This window comes from Paralichthys olivaceus, chromosome 9 (assembly GCF_024713975.1).
Source record: "Paralichthys olivaceus isolate ysfri-2021 chromosome 9, ASM2471397v2, whole genome shotgun sequence".
Classification (NCBI taxonomy): Eukaryota; Metazoa; Chordata; class Actinopteri; order Pleuronectiformes; family Paralichthyidae; genus Paralichthys; species Paralichthys olivaceus.
In genome coordinates this window covers 25,511,682-25,535,091 of record NC_091101.1, presented here as the reverse complement: position 1 = coordinate 25,535,091, position 23,410 = coordinate 25,511,682, and the positions used below count along the sequence as shown (strand labels likewise).

General features: G+C 42.5%; 2 protein-coding genes across 13 annotated transcripts in view; one reads left to right on the top strand and one right to left on the bottom strand.

Moving 5' to 3' along the window:
• Positions 1–196: 196 nt before the first annotated feature.
• LOC109640030 (protein SPMIP2) lies at positions 197–7,392 on the bottom strand. Its single transcript, XM_020103815.2, has 4 exons — positions 5,018–7,392; positions 4,061–4,290; positions 3,460–3,518; positions 197–1,871 (listed from the first exon to the last, which is right to left on the bottom strand). The coding sequence occupies exons 1-4, from the start codon at positions 5,079–5,081 to the stop codon at positions 1,850–1,852; spliced, it is 375 nt and encodes a 124-aa protein (XP_019959374.2). The 5' UTR covers positions 5,082–7,392; the 3' UTR covers positions 197–1,849.
• Positions 7,377–23,410, top strand: part of rapgef2b (Rap guanine nucleotide exchange factor 2b) — a 93,924-nt gene continuing 77,890 nt past the window's right edge. For 10 of the 12 annotated variants that reach the window (XM_069531272.1, XM_069531271.1, XM_069531266.1 and 7 more), the window contains exon 1: positions 7,391–8,167. In XM_069531272.1, the coding sequence (XP_069387373.1) occupies positions 8,099–8,167 (69 nt within the window). In that variant the 5' untranslated portion in view covers positions 7,391–8,098. Of the gene's footprint in view, positions 8,168–23,410 lie in introns of all 12 variants that reach the window. The other 2 variants (XM_069531265.1, XM_069531263.1) reach the window with 1 other exon arrangement.

Sequence of the window (23,410 nt, the reverse complement as noted above, 5' to 3'; positions counted from 1 at the left end):
TTTGTGTGATCTGGGAAATATTAACTGAGAAACAGTTTTGAGATTAAACGTCATTACATTGCTATCATACATGCACACACGCACACACACACACACACACACACACACACATACATATATATGGTTTTACATATATAAAATATACAACTACTGCATCTATTATCTATTAATTCTCTTTATGAAGATCATTGTTTCTTCCCCCAAATAACTGGCTGATTTATATGTTTAATACATAAACTGACAAATTAGTCTCTGCACATCATCCATTTTTACAAGATCAATATAAAGCAGTTCACAGTAAGAAACAGCAGAAAAATGAGGAAACTCATTTTCTACGTCTTCGACAGCTCATCGTTTAGATCGGCTCTTCTCCCTCTGCAGTCACGGATCCTCCTGTTTCCACGGTCTGGTCCCAGCCAAGCGCTCGGGGTCCAGGTTATATACAACACAGTTCTCTGTTCAGTTTTTATCATTGTGAGAACATGCAGTTTATGTTTTGTCCTTCTGTCGTTTGTTTTGTGCAGATTTAGATTCTCTAAACAAATATTAACTGTTTCACTATCCCCAAAAAAACCCATTACAAACCCTGAGTTACAGAACAATGTGCAGCCATCCTCTGACCAGGGGTCCTTTGTTTGTCCCAGATAAATGTTTGTCCACCTGTTTTCTGACATATACAGGAGCCCATCTATCAAATATGAATCCAGGATTTCCAGCTGTCATGTTTGATTCGCAGCACGGCCCAGTGGATCCATACATACATGTATCACAGAGATATAAAAAGCAAACATGCTTATATAAATATCTAATATATCCACAGTGTGTCTTCAGGTGGCTGTCAGCCTGGAGGAGCCCTGTTGTCTGGATGCTTTTATACCAGCAAGCTGCAGCTGATGATGTCATTGTAACTCAAATGGGCAGTTTGTCTTATAGTAAACTTTACAATCTATAAATTGATATGATTGTTTTTGGCTGTGAGGATGGATAACTACGTGCTTCTTACAGAGGAACTAGAACGACACTGAGTAGAGCGCATACGTCCATCAATCCCGACAGTCCCCTCAAGAAACCACGTTTCAATTCCCCAGATTTTAATTTTTACATCAAATTGTCATAGATTCCCACTTCCTTTTTTCATTAAGATCCATTCATTGTTCCCTGAGAAATAACAAAACGCCGAAAGACATGTTAACAGAAGAGATAAGGATTCTTAGATCTGTGTCCGGATCCTTGGCCCATGTCTCATCCTTCTACCAAGTTCAGTGGAAATCCATCCTGTGGTTTTTGTGTCATCTTCCTTATAGAAACCAGCTGAGACATAACAGGTATGGAAAATGAAGAGTCCTGTATGTGACACAGAGGGAGACGTTTGATGACCAACAGACAATTTGATATTGCTGTTATTTTTGGAAATGATCTCAGAACTTCATCTGCCGTGTTCCACCACATTGAGCAAATTCCCTCTCGGCGCAGACTTTATTGCCAAAGCTTCACACGAGCTCAGAATTCCGGAATGATTTGCAATGATCGTAACAGATGAAGTGGCGTCGTAAACTTTCCATGAACTTTCACAGGTGTGTGAGTGTCCGTCAGTGTGTGTGTGTGTGTGTGCAGGACAACAAACTGAGGCTCTTTGATGTCGGGAATTTATGTGAAGTTGTCTTTCATCATTCAGGCTGCGGGGGGGGGGAGTGACAAATGAAAGTGCTGAATACTCGACATGTTACAGGAATTAAAAGATGTTTAATCCAACTCGACATGTCTCATTAGCAGTCTGCTCCTCCGGTCGCCGTGGGTGGTGGGAGGCCATCTGCTGTTCACTCCGTCTCTGTGAACGTTTCAGTCGTTGTCAGTCATCTGTCATGTTCGTTCTGGGAGGAAACAAACAGGAAGTCATTGGAGGTGACAGGGAGTCGATGAAATAAGTAACTCACTGATGTGAAATCCTCAGGGTGTGATATTATCAGTATATATTATTTCACATAGGTGATAGCTCATCACTTTCAGAGACGTGTTCCCCCTGTGATACCTCAAACGTTGATCACACAGAAGTTAATATGTGAGTTCATTTTACATTTGGAGTGAGAATAAACATTAACCTCCAGAGATATTCGTGGCCCAGCTCTTTCCATCATATCACAATGCAAAAATAATAATTTAGTTTATTTATGTAGCACTAACACAACTGGTTTACAAAGTGCTTCACAGACACAACAGAACATACATGCAGTTTAAACACGTTAATGCAAGTGGCAACGCATAAAATAAAATAATAAAACAAATACACATCTGCTGAAAGGCAATTTAATGATAACAAATAATAAAACAGAGACAGTTCATGTTTCTCTTTCCTTTAGTTTGTTGGTAACACTAAACTCCACCAGTTAAACCAATGAGTTAGAATTTAGTGTTTTCACAAGAATCCACTAACTTTTGAGAGTTTATGTTTTACAGATAAGTAAAATGTTGTGATTTTTAATGAAGTAATGAATCTGCAGACTTCAGATCTCACAGATTAGAAGAACTGAACTTGACCCGCTGAGATATTCAGCTAGATGTCGTTCACCTCCTCACCATAGGTTTGTCTACCGATACTCGTCCAGTATTTAATTGGATGTGCACTACAATTGATTTTTACTGAAGGATGGAAAAACAACAACACTGAAACCAGATTCTGAGCCTCGGGAAAGGAAGGAAGGCTTCTGAAAGGGAGGACAAAACCATGGACTTCAAGCTGTGTGCTGTTTTTTAATTAGTACATGTTCCCACATACAGTGATTACCTGCCCCTTTAAGAGTCTGTGCTCTTTGTGTCAGAGGCTCTCGCTGTATGTCCTGTTCCCCTTGGACAGACGCACAATATTGACTCATCTATTGTTGCAGCTGATTGTGTTGTGCGTGCTGACTGAACGGCTGCTGAAAGGGCGTGATTCCAGGAAACCATTCGTCGAGCTCTTCTGAGAGACTGTGAGCCTCATAACAAACCCTTTCAACAAATGAGCAGGACACTCACATGTTCCTTAGCTCTGCTCACACCTCCAACACCCGTTCCTCACACAGTTCATCATTCAGCCTTAAAAACGTGGGTTCTCGTCCCCCCACTTGTTTCGTATGATCATTTCAGGAACAGCAGGTGAAAATGGGCTGTTTGCTATTTCTCACACTGGTCCTGGTTCCACAAGGCTCTGATGTGATGTGGAAACTTCCAAGGTGTTTGTTTGGATCATGGTGTGTGTGTGTGTGTGTGTGTGTGTTTGGATGATTTCTGATTTCTTGTCTGCAGCTCCAGGCAGTGTTTGTTCCTGCAGAAGAGGACGTGTTGCATTATGAATGGACAAGCAGATAACCTCCGCTGCAGTCACTCAACACTGTGCAAGATGTCGTCACTCGTCCATTCGACGCAGCACAAACACGAAGACGTTCAACGAGACAAATGTGAGGGTAAGAAATTGTGTCTCACTGTTGGTTCTGAAACCTGTGAGTCACTCTGTCCTCCGAGGACGTCCGTATGTCAGTTTTCTGTCAGGGGAGGAACACAGAGTTTGGTTATTTCATCCCTGAGAGGCTGTTTTATTGTATTTACATCATGATAACACATGAGTATCCACATCCCTCCTGGTTTCTCTGGTATCAGTATTTTTGGGGGTCACAGGTAAACACACATTATCCCACAAAACTGAACTAACATTTATCAAACTATTGACAAAATATAAAAAAATCCAAAATTTGAAACAAACAAAAATCAATAAATCTGATCCGGACTCGATAAGTTGTCCATTCATCACTGAAACTTTCTTTAACTTTGCAAGATACTGTGTTTTAAATAGTTTTTACTGATTTCACGAGGAATCATTTATAGTATTTAAGGTATTGCTGAAGTACGTGTGTTCAGTTTGTTGCAGCTGGATTGAATTTCAGTTATCCAGACATGCATGAATTGAATTCCCCAACATCCTGCACGAACTGTAGCATCCACCTGAAGAGGGAATCTTTCTGGTGCATTAACTGAAGATGATGATGATGATGATGCTTCTTCATTCTCATTTGCACACAAGCAGTACCTTGATTTGCATATTGCTGAGCAGCGTCCCACTGTTCAACAGCTGGTTGTACTGCCAGCCCCAGCCCACCTCCCCCACGTAGCTCTGCCTGGGCCTAGGAGACGGGGCGTGGGGTGCAGCTCGGGACAAGTAGCCCAGGTCTCCTGTGGCCTCAGGTGACGACGCGCCCTCACCGATGTACCAGGGGAAATAATTCGATCTCGGCCTGTAGTCTCCAATTCCATCTGGACCTTGACAGACACAGGGGACGGTAAAGAGAGGAGACTCCTAAATACTTTATCTGAAACTTAAATCCTTTAGACGCACGTGTGTAAAGAAAGAAAGACAAAGTTTATGTTGAAGAAAATGAGGCAGAATAAAAACATGAGGCACAGAGAGGATGAGTAGAAACAAATGGATGCTCCTTTATTATCTAACTGCTTATAATGAGTAGCAGCAGTTACATAAATGAAACAGGCGTCATCAGTCCTGAGGAAATATTCATGTGTGTTTGGTCACATGACAGAGACAGACAATAACACGTATGTATTAACCATGTAATGTGTGGGTGTCCAGTGCCACAATTTTTTATTTATATTATATTATTTCATTTTTATAACACAAATGAAAAAAAGAGCTGCTAAAAGTTAAATGCATTTACAGAATCCATTACTATAATCACACACTCACGGAATATGATCCCTTACTTGTGGCCCTGGTTACAGCGCCACCGTGTGTCCAGTTACTTTCACATTTGCTCGGAGCCGGAACAAATGTTTAGATATTATATATTATCTCAGCAAAGTAAGTGTTACAGCAACACATGACTTCAAACCAATGAGCTGTCAGGTTGATGATAACAGTCGGTGCATTTTAAAGAAATAGCCACTGGGTCGATGTTTTAATTCAAATAACTTGTCCGAACACATTTATCTCCTTACACTTGCATTAACACAATAAAAGAACATTCTCTCCTACCTGTGAAAATCATCCTTCGTCCACAGTGGGACCCTCCCTCTGCTGCTTCCCTGTCTCCCTTCATCTCCCTCGCTCTTATCTGAGAGGGTCAGTCCAGAGCTGCTTACACATAAATAATGGGAAACCTTTGGTCGATAACTTGAGCCCAGCGGTCTCCTCCGTCCATGGGGTCATGCTCGGTTGTCATGCAACAACCGGTTGTCATGGCGTCAGTGCTTGTGGCCTAGTTACAGTCTAAGAGTAAAGCGATGTTTCAGTCATTGAACCATGTCCACTTGAATTCAGTTTGTCCCAGAAACCTTCATGACACAAATCAACATGAGAGCAGAAGTGGTGCTTGTTCTCTTTTTGCAATAATATCACAATTTATTAACAAGTTGAATCAATCAACAGCATAAAGTTGCTATTTTTAGATTATGTTGTGTTGCACATACCATTGTGTTTATATAGCTTTTTTATTTATTCATTGTTTTTATTAGTGTGAATGTATTTTTTTTGTGATTCCCCCTGTGAGTCTCCTGGGTCTGCTTTGTTTGTCAAAGCACTTTGTGAACCATGTTTTTAAAGCTGCTACATAACTAAATAAAACTTAAAACTTTATATTATTATTATATACTTATAAAAGGCCTCCATTCACATCTTCTGTCTTATTTGATTTTGTATTAATTCGAGCAGCTCTTCGTCTGTTCTCCTCTCAGCCTCTCTGCTGCTGTAACAGGAAATTTCCCCTTGTGGATCGATAACGCCTTATCTTTGCTAATCTTATCTTAGCTTCTAACAGCCTCTGCAGACACTGGGCGTTAAGTCCGTCCCTGCAGGATCTGAAGTTTTAAAGCGTTCACTGCAGCCCTGAAATATAACACAGTGGTTCAGCCAGAAGAAAAGTTCTACCAGAGAAGTGCACTGACTGGAAAAGCAAATGTATTAATCTGAAGCTTGTTCAATGAATTCAGTGAAGGAGTCTGCTGCACGTAATAATACATTTGAATGAATGTTGCATTACAATGTGCTAATATCACTACAGTAATATTTGTTATCTACTTATATTAATTATGTGCAGATTAAATATTTAAGAATAACTAGGTTGCTGTTACACCACTGACCACACCTTGCTTTTTACTGGCTGAATACATCTACATCCCTGTTCCACAACGAGCCACTAGGTGGCGCTAGAGCACTTTTTGACTTTGCACTCACCCTCCTCGCTCCCAGGTCTTTTTCTTTTTTGTGAAATGGACTCGCCCCTTGTGACGAAATGTCTGTCAAGTCACACACACAACGACAGACAGACAGGAAATGAAGGATTTGTCCTTCAAATAAAAGAATTTGCTGAAACTGAACGATTCAGGTGATTGTAAGAAAAACAATGACATCACAGCACAACAGGACAGTTAAAGAGGAACTGATCAAAATGTACAAAACGTCGAAACACCGTGAAAAGGATGCATGTAGAAGATGATAGAGCTCATTGAGTCACCACAGGGTTTAATTGACCTTTTCTTAATGGATAGTTAAATTATCTATTATCTAACCATCCAACAATTTTTTGTAATTATTTGCTTTGAAGCTTTATCTTTATTCTCAAATATTTAATCTGCATGAAATTTAAAATGTCCTGTAGAGATATAAGAAGATTATGTGAAATAACTACAGTACAGATAATCTAAATGTATTCTTATGTGCAATATGCAATGGTTTATATATACAGGGGTGGTTATCAGTGTTAGTTTATTTATAATAAGCTCATTCTACCTTGCTTTTATTGTAATTGAATTATTGCACTGCTGAGCTGACCTGGTTCTTCTCCTCCAGCACCTACTGTTAACTTGCACATGATGAATAAGACTGTAACCTTAAATATTTCATCTTCATGGTTTGAAACTAGCTGTAAATTATATAATGTCCTGCAGAGACACGAGCATGAACAAACATGTGAAATAACCTAATTATAGCGGAGAATTGAATCTAAATGTATTGTTATGTGCAACATGCAATGCAATGCTTGTATAGGGGTGGTCAGTGGTGTAAGGTTTTATTTATTTATTTATTTTGGTCAGCTCTTTCCACCTTATTGTTATTTCTTGCAAATAAAACTTGAAAATCAGCGCATACAATATATATTATCCTGCAGAGATATGTGAAATAACTGAGACGAATCCATCAGGGGATGTGATTCATCATGCACGACCATGTGCAGCATGCCCTGCCTGTGCACGCCACAGACACAGACACCGCCTCGACGCACCGTGTCCTCCATTGTCTGTGTGTTTCACCACTGAGACACGTCGCGGTCGCCGGAGCGTTTTGTTTTGAAAAGGACTCCAGGAAGTGTCACATTTAACTGCGGCCGACTTGACCTCCGGGAGGTGTCAGTCACCATGGTGGCGCACAACAGAGCGGAGCCGTGTTCACTTCCAGCCCCGCAGAGGGAGAACGCTTCGATCATGACCGCTCCTCAGTGACTGCTTCCCGGCTCTGCCCTCTCAACATGGACGCCAGCTTGTCGGTTGTAGCCGTTAGCCGTTAGCTCGCCTCCCCGTGTGGTTCTTCTTCTTCTTCTTCTTGTTTATTTTTTTCGTTCCGACGCGTTCTTTCGTTCCGTCGCCCGCAGAATGCTGAAGACACAGGGGACAAGCTCCGGAGACCGTCCGCTCGAATGAAGGGACATTTTCCACGTTGAGACAACAGTTGGTGGACACTGTCTCCGTCGCGGTTTGAGTGTTTTAAAAAATAAAAAATAAAAAAAAGAAGAATCAGAAGACAAAGTAGTTTTCCAGCCTCGGTGGGGACTCGTCTCTGGCTGCCGGTTCCGGCTCGGGGCAGCGGAAAGAGCAGACACCACCCCCCCCACCACCACCACCACCCCAGAGGAGACGGCTCGGCTCGGCTGTCTGGCTCCAGTCGTGGCCTGGCTCCGGGGGACACTCCCAGCTCATCCGCTAGCATCCGGAGAACAAGGCGACGCAGCCGAGACAGCAGCTCCTCCAGGTCATAGCCGCATCCCTGGATCTGTACCAACGTGCTCCCCCTCCCCGGGATAAGGACATTTTCAGGATCCCGCACTCGACGTCTTCCAAAACAATGGCGTCTTATGTGGATAACAGCTTTCGCCAGGCTGTGATGATGAATCCGGCCGAGAGGACGCAACAGGTCAGGGGAGATTTCTCAATGTGTTTCGCTGTTTTTAAATCAAAATGTCACTTCTGTGTTTCTTTGCCCGCAACGTCCGCTGCTACGTGAGCCGAGTGTGTGCAACAGTCCGATAGCAGCTCGGCTACATCCCGCTAAGCCCCCGTATCAGCTCGGATCATCGAGGCCACTTAACATAACAGGAGCTGCAGCCACGGTGGGACTCTAACCTCCAGCCCGGACCGTGGGTCCGTGTCCTGCTCTCTGCACACGTGTGTGTGTGTGTGTGTGTGTTTTTTGCAGGAGACTGGACTTTTGCATTCTGCAGAAACGTGGAAAAGTTGCAGGGATGTTTGCATTAGAGGCTGAGACTAATCCGAAATTAGCCAGTAGCTCATACTAGCCTAACAAAGCAGACAGACACAGGAGATGCACTTTGTTCAGATCACACACAAGTGCACAGTAGAGATAACAAGAATACTGAAGCTGGGGTTTCCTGACGAGGTATAAAAGCTAAAGTAATGATAAATATAAATTCAAATAATTGTGGTGCAATCTTGCAAAAAAGTCACGATTCAGCAACATATCGCCGATTATCGATATGTTGGCACCAAACATCGATGTTCACTCGTTTCTAAAACGGGACAGTGTTGAGTTTGAGAAAAGACACAAGAGGTTAATGATGTGAGATCTACTGAGCAGCTGTGTGGTTTTCAGAGATCTGCCAGGAGCCGGTCAGGTTCACCTGTAGCCTCAGCATCCCCTCAAGTTCGGCCCGCATCGTCCGTTACGAGACCAAAACGCTCGATGACACTGAGGAGGACAACTGAAGTTATGTCCCTGACACCTGCTCACGTCTACTGGTGGTCTGTAACTGAAGTTGTGCAGGAGACCCTGAAGCGTACGAGGGACAGTCAACATCTTGTATATTCTAAAATAAGATATTCGTTTAGAGAGATCGGACTTTTGAGAGTTTTTTTTGGTTTGACATTGAAATGATGGAACATGTAGACGTTCATCTCCATTCATATCTGTGGAAATGATTGTTTAGTTATATATCGGCTGTATCGTGATATTAGCGTAATTGCGGGCCAGCTTTGTCTCATTTGGCTTTTACAATTATACCCACAACCGTTCATGACAGAGCCAAACAGAACCTAAGGATTAGACTGTGTCTTTTAGAGTTTTCTTGTGTTTAATTACCATCGATCGAGTCGAGTTTTATTCGCTGCTGCAGATCATTATTGTTTCTGCACTGTGCCACCTCACCAGTCCAGCTGGATGTCTTCTGAACATGCAAATCCTGTGGGCTGTGGTTATTGTCCTTGAGCCACAAGCACCCGAGCACCAATATGCCCTCAGATATGATCAGCTTTGCTTCACGTGATACACCTAATAAATCCAGTTTGTCTCCTGGGATTGTATTTTTATTTTTTTTAATTCGTCGGAGTGCTGCCTCCGCTGCACCGGGACGCTGCTGGCTTTTACTGTAGCAGAGGCTTTAACACACAATGGACAATCAATAGACCACCACTTACACCAGTGGGCTGCAGTTAGTGGCACCGCCATCTGCCCGTTTTGTCCGACATTGAGGAAACAATTATCTGTGTCATTGATGGCTTGTTAACTGCACGGCATGAGGTCCGAGGACTCGGCGGCTTGGTGCAAGCCATGATTTGCAGGTGACCGATGCCGTCACGGTCAAGGGGGAAGAAAGATGGGGGGGGGTATAGATTCTGGCTCACATCCGTAGAAGAAATGTTCGTGTAAGACAGGAGCAGGCAGTGAAGTGTTCTGTCCTGGGACTTCAACAACGGATTGTTTCATGATTTATCTTTTCTTTTGGCACAAAATGGAAAAAAATCTGAAATGTGTTTGGTAAAAATGTGATGTCTTCAAACAGTTTGTTTCATCTGACCTGCAGTCTAAAAGTAAAATCTAAAATAACATCATACTCGAGAAAGAACTGTGGGAACATTTTACAAAAAAGATCTTTATCATTTTTTATCAAGACAGTTTATTGATTAGTTAATTAGCAGAAACTAAAAGAATAATTTACATTTTGTTGCGGATCGAAGAATCTTTTTTCACTTTCTTTACCAAAGGTTTCACTATTGGATCTTAATGGGGTGGGGGACACGTTTAAAGCTCCTCGGTATGAGTGTGTGTAGGATTTGTTACAGCCAGATTGAATTTAAGAGTCTGTTGGGCCTGAGGGGAAGTGGTTTCTCTGCTGAGTGTCATTCTGATTTGTTTTTAATTTTCCCACAGAACGATGTATTTTCAGGAGGAACTAGTTGCCAGTAGTTTTCATGATATGAAACAAGAAAGAAAGAGCTCTGCTCTTCACTGTGGGTGCGGAAGAGACCGTACTTCTGATGTAACGTGCTCCATCCTGCAAACACCTGAAAGAATTTACAGTTCGTCAGCGTGGCTTTCGGCGTCTTAGCAAAGTCTGCAGAGAGAAAATTAAATGAGGCTTGCATTGAATTATGTTCCACTTTGTTTGATGACTGTGGTCCTTCAACACTTGCAGCGTGACCCAGTGCTGAGTCAGTGCACACACATTTCATTCAGTGAGGTCTTTGACAAGTGATGAGAAAACTGGGGCAGTTTGAACAACGACTAATCCTCCACGTTTGGGAATAATGTCGTCACGGGGAAACGTGTGACATGATCACAGGATTGAGACGTCTATAAAAGTCGCATCACAAAAAAAGTCACCTTTGTTTCACGGGGAAAAAAAGCCTGTGGCCATTCTGCAGAACGTCCGGAAGATGAACCATCATAACGGAGAGGTCTTTTCTTCACATTAATCTTCATGGTGCAGAATCTCACGTGAGCCCCGGTCGCTCTTCTCCTCTGTGTTTTTTAACAGCAGCACCTTCCCCAGCGTTCTCTCGCCAGGCGTCCGGCGAACGTGGCGGCTGACACCGTTTATCCTAATGGTGTTGGCAGGGCCTCTCTGTCAGGATTAGCTAACGGTCAGAGGATCTGTCTTTATCGCTCAGGAACTGACCACAGTGGGATTTGACCCTCTGCCTCACCCCATTGTCACATGGGAGGTTAAATAACCGGCCACTTGACAGCTATAGTGTTCGCACCAGGCTTTGTCAGTCCGCTTCTTTCTGCACAGTTACTGGGAGGCCACTGGATATTTGACAACGGGCTGAGGAGGAGGAGGAGGTCTGAGAGGCGAGGAAGAGGGATGACACAACTCTTCTTGGGAGCGCAGCTGCATATTTCTGAAGTTGCGATAAGAATTTAGATTACGTGACACGGCTGTTTGATCAGTAATTTCCTTTTTATGTATTTGTGATAAAACAACATCCCTTTAAATGAAACTGGAGCGTTTCTCTAACACGTGGTTCTCAGAAGCTTCAGCCCAGAGGCTGTTTGGAATTGGTGATCATACGTTTATGTGATGATTTTTGCCAAATGGCAGACCAACCATTTTTAATTCCATTTTGAATTTTGTAGAAGGTTTGTCATGGTGTTTTTTTATCTAACAGGAGCTTCTCTTCTATCGTCTTATTATTCATTTGAGACTGACTGCAGCAGAACGTGACACAACGGGTTATTGTCAGATGTGGAGATGACACGATGACAGTGAGTCTGCTTCAGAAGATAGATACTAGTGTGGGTTATATTTAAGGACTAATGCAGTCATGGATCATCATCATTATAAAGTTCATACCTGGGATGAACATTCTTCATTATTGTTTTGACGAATCCGTCCATAACCAATTCCATTTTCTGTTTTATTTTTCCTACAACGTTGTTGCTGTTTATTTCTCTTGCAGTTATCACAGTTGTTCAGTCTCAGCAAATTATTTTATTTTGACAGGAAGCCCATTGCACATCCTGTCTGGCTGTGATTTGTGGTCAAACATGAAAGTCACATTTGTTTGTGAGGTCACCAACTGTCTTCATTTGTATAAACCCTGCACTGCACAACTCTGAGATCCAACTATAGGTTGTTACTCATCGAGTGAAAGCACTTATGTTGTTTTTCAGCGTAGAAAGATAAGTTGAACATTCCACGCTGACCAGTTGCATGCTCAGGTCCTCGGTCTGCTCAGAACAGTCGTGTCTGTGTATATGTGTATTGAGAATCACTTGTTTATGTTCTTGAACGTTTAATGTCATTATTTTGGGCCTCAGAGGATTTGAACTGAACCAGACTCAGATGATTTGAACTGCACGCTGTGCTGCAGCATCCCTCTGTGTTATACCGAGAGCACGAAACCCGACTCTGGCACGAGGAAAGAAAGAGTGAAACCACTTTCTGTGGTCTTACAAGAATAGAAATCAACATGCACCTGGCAGAAAGAGACGTCTCTTCTCTCTTCGAGCCAGGTGGCGAAGCCAGAGGCCACAAACAACAGCCCCCCCCTCTGCCGCGGGACAGGCTGCCTACTTTACATTGTTTCCACATATTCTGGACCTAATGAGGAGATGAGCACCGGGCTGCAGTGTCTGTACGTAATTTAGAGGATATTTATAACCCTGCAGACTTGTCATGAATAAATAAGGATTAGTATCTAGATCTTAAGGAGTTTGAAGCTTCTGCTAATTCGAGAAATATTTAAAACAACTAAAATGTTGTAATGTTTTTAGGATGAGCATTGAACGTGTGCTATGTACAAAGCAGACGCGTTAAAAAAAAAAAAAAAAAAAGAGCTGGCATGCCAACATGAACATACCATTCCTGTGCCCTGTTATTTGTCTGTTATATAACGGACAAAGGCTGCTCCTTTTTTTAAAATATTTATTGAAGCATGACATTTAGTTTAATCCTTTAAAAACGGAGCAGGATATTAGCCAAGACTCTCAGTTTATACTAGAACAAAAATAATTACAGCATCTAAGTGGTGCAGAGCTCTTAATGCATTCAGCCATATTATTTTAAACATGCAAATGCTCATGGGCATTTGTATAGATGTGTGTGTGTGATGCAAATTTAATTTTGTGTAGTACTCTATTTTAATTAAATTGAAGATTTCAGCCTATTCTCAACATTTATGCAACACATTATGTTTAAAATTACCACATGAACAGACCACATAGAGATCCTGTTACATTGCTGTATTGCAGGCAGACTTGTTCAGCCCCAAACGAAGTAAAGCATAGCCGATAATCGACCTGTGCAGGAAGCTGTTGCTACACGTAAAGAGACTGATGAGCACAAAGCTGCCTTGTCTCTCAGCATCCTGCTCAGTACAGTCAGGAAGAGGAAAAGCGTCAGGATGCTGTTTGAACTCTGTGGCAGGAAGAATGTCTCAAAGTGAAACCCCTTTCCCCCAAAGCTGTTTTTATTTTCTGGGTGTTGTTCTGCAGCCGTTTCCATATTTTCTGTCAGAAGCATGTGAGCAGCTATTTAAAAACCACTCCTGAATCTGGGCTCCAGAAGTTAACCTGGACTTTTTTTTTTTTTCCTCTACCGCCTCCGTAATGGTGTAGTTGTCTCAGGCAGCACGAGGGTTTTTCTAATTCTGCAAAGCTCCGATTCATCCTGTAAGTTTTCTCTGCTGCCGCTTGCCTTGGAGTTCGCTCGCACTCTGCAGCGCTGTAGCCCCGGTAGAAGTAAAATGATGTCACATGTTATTCTTGTGTTGAGAGTGGAGGCTGAGTGCAGGCCCAAGTGGTTACACACACACACACACACACACACACACACACACACACACACACACACACACACACAGGCAGCGGTCACGGTGACGTATTCCTCCCACTTTAAATACAGGGGATAATTTCAAGGAAAGAAAAACAAATGCTCCGACGTGCGTTGCCCACGCACCAGTGCAGCTCCTGATTGGCTCGTTTGAACCGTGCTTTTATTTTAACATCAGTTTTTTTTTTTTCTCATTATATTGTGATGGTAATATAACAAAAGTCCAGACCGGTGGACAGCGGGCTCGTAAAAGGTATTGATTATTGTATTAAAAGCATTGACTCTTCAGCGTGATGACTGCACAGGGAGCAGCAGCGGATCTTAAACGTATAAATGATCTCATCACTGCAGGAAGATGACTTTTACAGCAGGTTTTTACAGTTTAATTGAACATATGAATTTCTGATATCATGTTTGACTACGAGCCAGAAAGCATTTGCATTCCAGATTTGCTCCTTACCGGAATACACCAGGATGTTTGTGCAGTCCTGTGCGCCTGTTACTCCCTAAAATCTAATAATGAAAAGACCAATCCAGACTAGTTTGTGTTTGAATGCACCACTGAGACTGAAGTTAGGATAACAAAGTGCGGCTTTCACCCCCTTAGAGCATCGTTTAGTAGGAGTGAAGCACAAAACCAAGCTAACGCTCCTCATCGTTTGTTATCAACATATCTACTTCTGTGGTTGCACTTATACTTTTTTGTTTACTTACGACGAAGGTAGGTGGATACAATCATCTTTTATAGATAAAGGTTGAAACCTGAAGTGAGATTGCATCTCGAGACGTTCCTCGTGAACGTCTGATGTTAGTTGAGGATGATAATTGCGTTCCAGCTGTAATAACGTGTGAATCTTTCACTTCTTTGTTTGCCCACAGCTTGTTCGGGCGTTGCTATTTTGTCTCATTGAAGCAGAATTTGAAAGCGATTTCAGTTTCCTGCCTGATTGTTCTTCGAAGACAGATCTGCAAGGATGTGATGCGAGGCTGCGAGGTCGTGTTGTGGTCCACTGTGACACAACTTTTATCTGTTGTGCAGCAGATAAAAAAACAGAATCAGCAGCTTGACTCAGATTTTAGTGGCGAGAAAATGAGTCTGAACAGAGTTTGAAGTAGATTCTTCCTCAGGAGGTGTATGTGAAAAATACATATTCATTTTGCTGAAGTTGCAAAAGTATCCTGAAATACATCACTGTTCTTTTTACAACAATAGAGTGTGAAACTTTTTAACCACTTCATGGAGGCTTCTCAGATGCTAACTCTGCTCTTCTGCTATCTTCTATACTTTTATTTCTGATCTTTATTCTGACTCTCTCACTCCAGGTGATCTCAGACATATATTTGTTGCTTGGGGTTGCACATTACTTTTTTCTATCACCATGCAAAACTTTAAATAAAGAACAAAACCTTGTGGCTGTGCAGATTGTTGCTTTGGTCCATCGATATAATGCTGCATTTGATTGTAAATCGCATTTTATCTTCAGATACGTCAGGGACTTTGCCTTCAGGGTCACGCTGTACATTTGTTGCATGTGAATAACACACATTCTGATGTCAAAGGCATGTTTCAGTTCCCTGTGTTCACATTCCCAGAGATATTTTTAAAGCGAAGAAAAACAGCTCCCGAGTCAAGGCTCCAGAAATTCCATTGGCGCTCACAGCAGCAAGGCAGCAGACATCATGCCACTGAGCGACCACAGTCTTTACATAACTTAGTCCGAGACCCACTTGGCTGCTTGGAGAGCTTAAAGAATAAACCATTCCTGACGTGCAATATTTACATGACCGCTATTGAGTTACGCTACTTGCTGAGGCTGTCATTAAAAGCTTCATTCCTAAACGGCAGCTTGGAAATTCCAGCGTTTGGAAAAAGTGACACCTACATTTCAGAAAAGAGCGATAGCTGCTTTTTTTTAAAGCTCAGTAGGCAATGTGTAAATCCTTGGCTGACATAAAATATCTCATCAAGAGACGCACAGTCTTCATGGGTTAAGATATGCACTTTATGCAAATGCTTGTGACGTCATGGATGTAAACAAGTAACGCACGTCTTTGAGCAAGTTTGCTTTTTGGCCTCACTCTGTATAATCTGCTGTATAATCCTCCCTCCTGGTGAACTGCTCAGACGTGACGTGGATCAGATGAAGAGCTGATTAATTTGCGTGATTAGAGATCTTTAATCCGCGGGTTCACCATGCAGCTAATACTTGTTTACAGTGTTTGTAACAATGGCACTTAAATGTGGTTGCTATCGCACGAACAGGATCAAGTCCAGGGCAACATTGTTGGCAGCGCTGAAAATTCATAATGCTGTTGTCCTTGGAGATTTTAATTTTGAGATTAATGTGCGAGGCGGGCAACATGTACTTACAGCTGTTTCAGTCTGATTTATTTTCTCAGTCCTTAACAATTGAGAGGGAAAGAGGGTGAAATTAATGCAGTAACATTTCAGATTGCCTCAGTAGAACTTAAAGATTTTCTCTGACATGCTTCTTAGCACAGGGCTGATCGCTCAGTAAAACATTTTCTTGTTTAATTCGATTTATTGCACAGAACCGTTCACTACCACAAGTGTCACTTTTCAACCGTAGAAAAAAAGCCCAAGTCATTGGCACCTTATTGGCATCGCAGCAGTCATTTGTGGAAGCATAGCCAGCTTCATTAGCAGAATGTACTTTGCTTAAGTAGGAACCAGAACCAGTTTCATTAACACTGTGGTGCAGTGCAGAACATGACAGCCCAAAGAGCCACGCTCGTCATAGACCCTTCAGGATTTAAATGTTCTTTTTTTTATTATAATGCTCTTATCAAGATCATTTTCCCCTCATTATGTGCAATTACTCTTAAATAATGTGAGGTAAAATAACTATGATGGGGAATTTGGCAATGGATCCAGTAAAGGATAGGCCACATGTGTTGCAACTGCGGACGGATATTTTTTTCCCTTCTTATTTTAATTGCATAAGTGGAGGGAGACACAGGAAAGTCGAGGGAGAGATAAGAGACGTCATGAAGCCGGAGGCCTCTCAGAAGGGCCAGAGTTCAGCCACTGCGGCAAAGACTCAGCTTTAATATTATGCACTTCACCAGGTGAGGCACTGGAGCTCCCCGGGTCGAAATTTCCTCTGCATCTTGCAAGCATTGGGCAAGAGCCACTCTTAAAGCCAAAAACAATGAAGCAAACACCTCCCCCTCTGGTGTTAACAGACGCATGCTGCAGCGTAGACGAGGACCAGGAACAGCGTCAAGTGAAAGTGTGTCTGTGAAGAAAGCAGATTAGATTCCAGAGAATTATCTTGTTTTTTTGTCTCATCACTGAACCAGGACTTCTTTGACCCGAAGGCATCTTTAAAATTCTTGTGAAAAAAGCTCCTGAGCTCAAATGTCGAGTCATTACACATTTGCTGTGTTTGCGTCCGATCCTAATGTGTCCTGTCATGTCTCATGCAAACTGGGGTTTATTAGCAGCTGCGCTGTCGGTCGGCAGGTGATTACTTGCCATGTGAGCTAAAAGAAGTGATTCATTACTATGCTAGCATGAGCAAAAACAGCTGTGCTAATAGATGATGTCGTCAGAAGGGAAAACTGCTCTGGAAGCAGTGCTCGAGTCCGAGCAGCAAGAATACGAGGCGCAGTGGACGAGCTGATGCAGAACACGGAAGAGGAAAGGAGGGAAAAAGCCTCGTCACAACATTGTTTTCCCCATTTAGAAATCAGCGATTAGGACTGCAGTTGTTCCACTTCCTGTGTGCAGTGGAGCGGATTGGTGTAAGATATCTGTCTTGTTGAAACCTTATCTTTGTAATTGGTCCCTGAGGGTTTGTCTAACCTGTGGTCGGTCACGTTTCCAACTCTCCGGCCCTCTGTTTCCTCTGTTGCCCATCAGGGAAAATGTCCGTTCAATACCAAGGTTTTAACATAAACTGATCCTCACTGGAGTGTTTGACAGTTTCTCTCTGCCTCCTGCTTTTTGACAGAAGGGGATCATTATTTTAGCTTTCCTGAAATTAACCACATTCTCTTTCCAATGGCTCCAGATCGTTGGGTGCCAGTCGAGAGATCATCAGGACCTGCGAGCTTGAATGTGCCCAGATTTTTATTTTTTATTTTTTATATAGGATCTGTCGTCTGGAACAAGTTTGTGGAAACACATTTACTGCCGTGATGCAACAAATGACTTTGCTTTTACTCTGCTGACGTTGTGGGTTGCTTTTCTTGCACCTTTACAGCAACGATTTGTTCTCTTAATGGTGCAGCGTCAGTTACATCCAAGCATTATTTCTGAAACGAGCTCATCTGCACCTCAGACCTTGACCGGGCTAATTGACAGTTGCCTCGGCTGACCTCAAACAGCCGTCCACTGCCAGGCATTTTTCCCATATGGCTCTATATTTTCTTTGCACTTTAAACCACTCCTGCTGAGACCAAACCCTTTTCATTAATCACTCTCGCCATTACTAGCGTACAGATCCCCTTCATGTGTCATGCGGCAAAGGGCGAGTATCAAAAATAGGCTTACATAACGCCAAATTAGCAGAGAAGGTTAACGCTTGTACGACCCTCATAAAGCAGCATTTGCTTATTTTGTAATTTGGTTGCAGTTCCTCTGTTCTGGTTGTAAGCAGAGATTCACAGGAAAAAGGCTGCACACAACACTCTGCGGTCGGTAGTGTTGAGCAAAGCGGCTTTGGTCTGAACTGTACAAGACGACAGAATGGGCACCCATCAATCACAGTAACAAAGGAGGCTTAAGGCGTCGGTCAGAGTGACAGACTGCTTGTGGCTCTGCAAGTATTTACTGTGAAACCTCTTGTCCAAACATACATCAACAGTTATTAAGCTCTGTGAATGATTGGTTTAATACATGCAGTCTGGAAAGATGTCTGTGATTACGGCCTGACCATATCAAGAGTATAAATAAGGCTCTATTGTTGAGCAAGGATGATGTGAAGTATGTGACTCACACTGGGACAACATTCTCATGCGTTACTGAAGCTGCTCTCTCTGCCTGCACAGGTCCGACTGCCTGAGGTTGTGTTATTGCTGCGTTAAATGAAGGCTGTATTTGATTGTAATTGGATGGAAGGAAGGATGCCGTCCATTCAGGCATGCTTCCCTATATGCACTTTGAATCTGCCAGCAAGTGAGGTGCGGACCCAACACAATGACTCCCTGTTACAACCAGCTTCTGCTTGTCAAAAACACTTTAAATCACACCAATTACATTGTCGCTACTCTGGGAATAGCTTTTTTTTTTTTTTTTTTTTTGTAGCCTTACCGCACCAACTGCATTTGTGAACATGCCAAGTAGACTCAAACAATGGCTTGTATTTATAGCTCATTGCCACATAAGTTGCAGAACACCGAGCTTAATTTTATTGAACAGTAAGGTGGAAGATAAGAAAAACCAAGAAAAGTACCGCGTAATTCTAACTGAGCTGACTAACGACATAAAGTGGAGCATTGACAGTGTAAATAATGAAACTATACATATCAATGTGTGATGATGTAGAAAAAACTAAATGGCTTCAAACTGTTTCTCTATCTGAAGAATTCAAAATCACCGTACATGCAGTAATATGTGAAAACGATGAACAAACAGAAGATGAGATCTGTAGTAAATGTGAAAACGTGTGAAGTATTCTGTTCAGTGATTTTTTATTAGTTTAAGTGATGCTAAGGAAAGGGAAAACATTAACTTGTGACTGAAATCCTAAAAGACCACAATGGTTGGCCATGTTTCTTTTGTAAAACATCCTCAGGATATAGCCTGAAATCCCCGTCCACCCAGAGCTCAGGCCTATTTTAGTTTGAGTGAAGTGAAAGGCCCTGGGTGGGATCATAACGCAACTCTGTAAACAGGAAGCTTCCATTCAAGACTATAGGCGAGCTGGGTGTGACGATGTGGTGCAGAGAAGTACTGTAATCGAGAGCAGCGTACCTTGAATCCTAAGCAGGGCTCAAGGAAGGGGCCGTGGAAGTCTGGGTCATCTTGTAGATAGTTGGTAGTTGGCCTTACAGGGATAAGTGGCTGTCACAGCACCACTCTGTCTTTTTACTGGCAGCTGACCAGATACTTCATCAGCTCACATGAGTGTTTTGAGCTTTATTTACCCCCCTGACCTTAGTAACGCTGTTGCCATTGTCTCCTCTGCGTTGAAGATTTACAGTGCCACATTCACAGCCTTGGGAGATAAAAAGGTGAGGAGTCACACCTTACGCAGGCAGGCGCTAGACCCCGCTCCATTGTGATGGCAAACCATGAAAGGGCATAGATGACACTGTTGTCTAGCTTCTAACAAAGGGCAACGCTGCTGGCTTGCTCCCAGCCCAGAGGGAACACGCTGTTCTAGTCCTACAGCCCAGAGACCCTCTGGAAAGTCTCCAAACATGAGACCACTGGCACTGCCAAGGTTGCATTCAAAATTAATTTAGGAATTTAGTGCAACCGATTGAAGACAGTAAGTCACATTTATTTAAGTATTTAGTATCCTGCATGCACGTTTTTAAAATGTCTTCTATGGGTTTTGGTTGATTTTGTTTTGAGCCAAGTTTCAGTATTTAAGTGGCGCTTCCATGTACTTGTACGATGTTAGTATGACAAGGTGATTTTCAAATAATGGTTCGTAAAAAGTTGGTGTTGGAAGTGTTTGGATAACTTTCATCCTTTCAACTCAATTCAAGGTTATCAAATTATAAATTGTTTGTGTCTCTTGTTTTAAAGTGATACGATGACGCAAACCTTTTTTCTCTGTGCTGCAACATCATCTGCAAAACACATGCTCCGTAACAACAGTATGTAAGATTTTAGATTTCTCACAAAGAAACAACAAACTATAATCACCCCCTGGTGACCAGGGTGTGTTTGTCGCCTTCAGGGCCCCAGAAAAGAGAAATCTGGCTGGTTTGAAAGTAGTCCTTGCGGTGAAAGAGTTTCTCCGGGTTGTTCCCTAGCAACCAGCAGCTAGAGGAGCATTGTAATGCTGGAATTACTTCATGCAGACGGCCATAGCAGAGAGCCGCAGAGATTTAAAAGATTGATTATTGAATTCCATAACTATTTCGAATGCAGCAGCAGGGAGAAGATTTTGGATTAATGGCTCCAGGTTTTAGAAAATAGACCAAATGGGTACAGTCACAGCAAAGTATTGAACCCAGGCTGGTGGGGAATTGTGTTATTTTTCTCCCATTGTTGAACTCTGGGGGAATTCATTAGTAACTCTCCTCCTGCCTTTGGCTTCTATTTGTGTCAAGTTAATTGGACAGAGGGAAGGAGGGGGAGGCTGGAACTGGGTGTTTTTGGATCATTTAGGCCACCGAGAAAGCCATTTGCCCTGGAAAGATTAAAGCACATCCCCATCCCATTTTATCCCCCATGCCCCATCTCTCCTTGCTGTTCGCTTTGAGCTCCCATGAATTGATCTTTATATGATGTTGCGTAACTTTGTGATGATTGCGCGGCTCCTCTTTGAGGCCTTTGTTTGAGCGAGATGGAGCGGGTTTCATTTGGCCGGACAGTTGGCTTTGTTCCCGGGCACAGACCTGCTATGATGAGGTTCAGTGACGGAGCTGAGAGATCCCTTTGTGTCCGGTATTGGTCGGAGTCCACCGTTGAGTCCACATTGAGCCATTGTTATGGTTTGGGCTGCATATTTATTTGACTTAAATGCAGTGACAAAGAAAAACAACAAATGTTAATGTATGAGGATCAGATGTTTGGCGTTTCACTTTGAAAAAAGGACTTTTGTAATTATGAAATGATCAGAGTTGTAGCTTTCACAGTCACGTTTCTCTGTTGGATCTGCATTGTTTCACATCCTTAACTGAAATCTCAACACAGGATTTACTGATATGATTAATTAGACCCACAGTAAGCACAACCACATGTGTGTGTGCCGAGCTTGGTTGAGTCAGAATGAGGCTGTGGTGAGAGCAGCGGTCACGGTGCAACACTACGGTCACAGACTGTGTCAAGAGGCTGGAGATGGGATGTTGTTGTTTGCTCATGTTGAGTAAACACCGGTGACAAAGACTGTCCTGGGTTCAGTGTGAAATCTGGACTTGTGGTCAGACCGAGTGGAGTAAAAATAACAAACACTGCGATGGAGTCAAATGTAGAAAATGTTAAACCCTCCGGAGGGAGGAAGTTAAGTTAAGTTGCTTTAACGGGCTCTAACATGACGACACCATGTTTTGTGACACAGGGATTGAAATATGAAGAAAAGAAACTCGTTCTGAACTTTTCATTTCAGGATTTCCTAGAGGTGGATCCCACAAATCAACCGACATTTATATTCGACTGGAAACGAGGTCGTTCACGCTGTGTTTTAAGCGTGTGTCTATATGTGTTGCTGTTGATAGCTTTGACTTCTTGCCCTGTGTGACAATACCCTGGTTTCATGGAGGTGCGACTGAGTCAGAAAATAACATTCAGTGCTAATTAGACAGAGCTGCGAGATCCTGTATCAGTGTGACTTGAATAATTCCATGTGGGTAATAGTGAACCAGAACCAGCCTGATGCAGGGAAGTTAATTCTTACTCATAGGTCAGCTTATCTCGTTCTTACCCTCAAGGACAACAGTGCAGTATAGTGTCCTCCCAGTGCTCACTGCAGATTCTGAATTAATAATCAGCTCAACTGCCCCTCCTCTCTTTGTGCAGTTCTTTCTATAAATCACACTGGTGTTGGTTAGTAAATTAATAAAAGGTATACTTGGCTTGTAGTGTGAGCAATGCAGCTCCTCTTTAATGCTGACAAGAAGCTACCTCCACATTTTCCTCCTAAATGATTTTCTTAATCATAGAGCAGCTCTTCACTTTTAATTTGTGATATCTTTTATTCCTCCTGTTCTGGAAAAACAGAGCTTTTAATGAGACATGTTGGTGTTTTTTAATATTATCAGTGACAAAATATGTGTTTTGTAAGTGACAGGTTAGTCACAATTGGACGGTTTGTTCATTATTGTGAATTTCTTTCAGACTCCACTGTGATTCAGAAGGATCATACAGCTGTGTCAGCAACACTAGCTTTCCTGTTTGCTGATTCTGGTTTAATTGGTGTTTTGCTAAAAGTAGTTATAACAACATCATCATGAAACATCCTGCAATCTTTCCCTGAAGGTTGTTTTTGTTTTTAGCTTGTGCTGGTTCGCTGTTATGCAGCCTTCAGAGTGGGATGGTGAGCTGCAGCATTAAATTGCTCTCAACTGCTCTAAACACATTTTTCTGGACTGTTAAAATGTGAAAATGTCTGGAACCAATCTTGTACGGGCATATCAACTCTACTTTTATTCTTTTCTTCCAGTTCCACATTTGTTGCATATTGGGGTCATCGTCAACATGCCCCCTCGTGCGCTGTAAATTTTCTAGACATTTACTCGGAACCTGGCGGGAAAACGTCTGCAACAACTGACCCAGATGTTTGAGTTCTCGCAGACTCTGGAATATTTCAGGAAAATACCTGGGTCTGTCTGAAAGCAGCTTGAGATATATTTTGACATACTGCAATGATACTGGAGCCGATTCTCTGTAAAAACACAAGTTTTATCCTCAGAAGAGGTCACGAGCTTTGGCTGCACATTTCCCT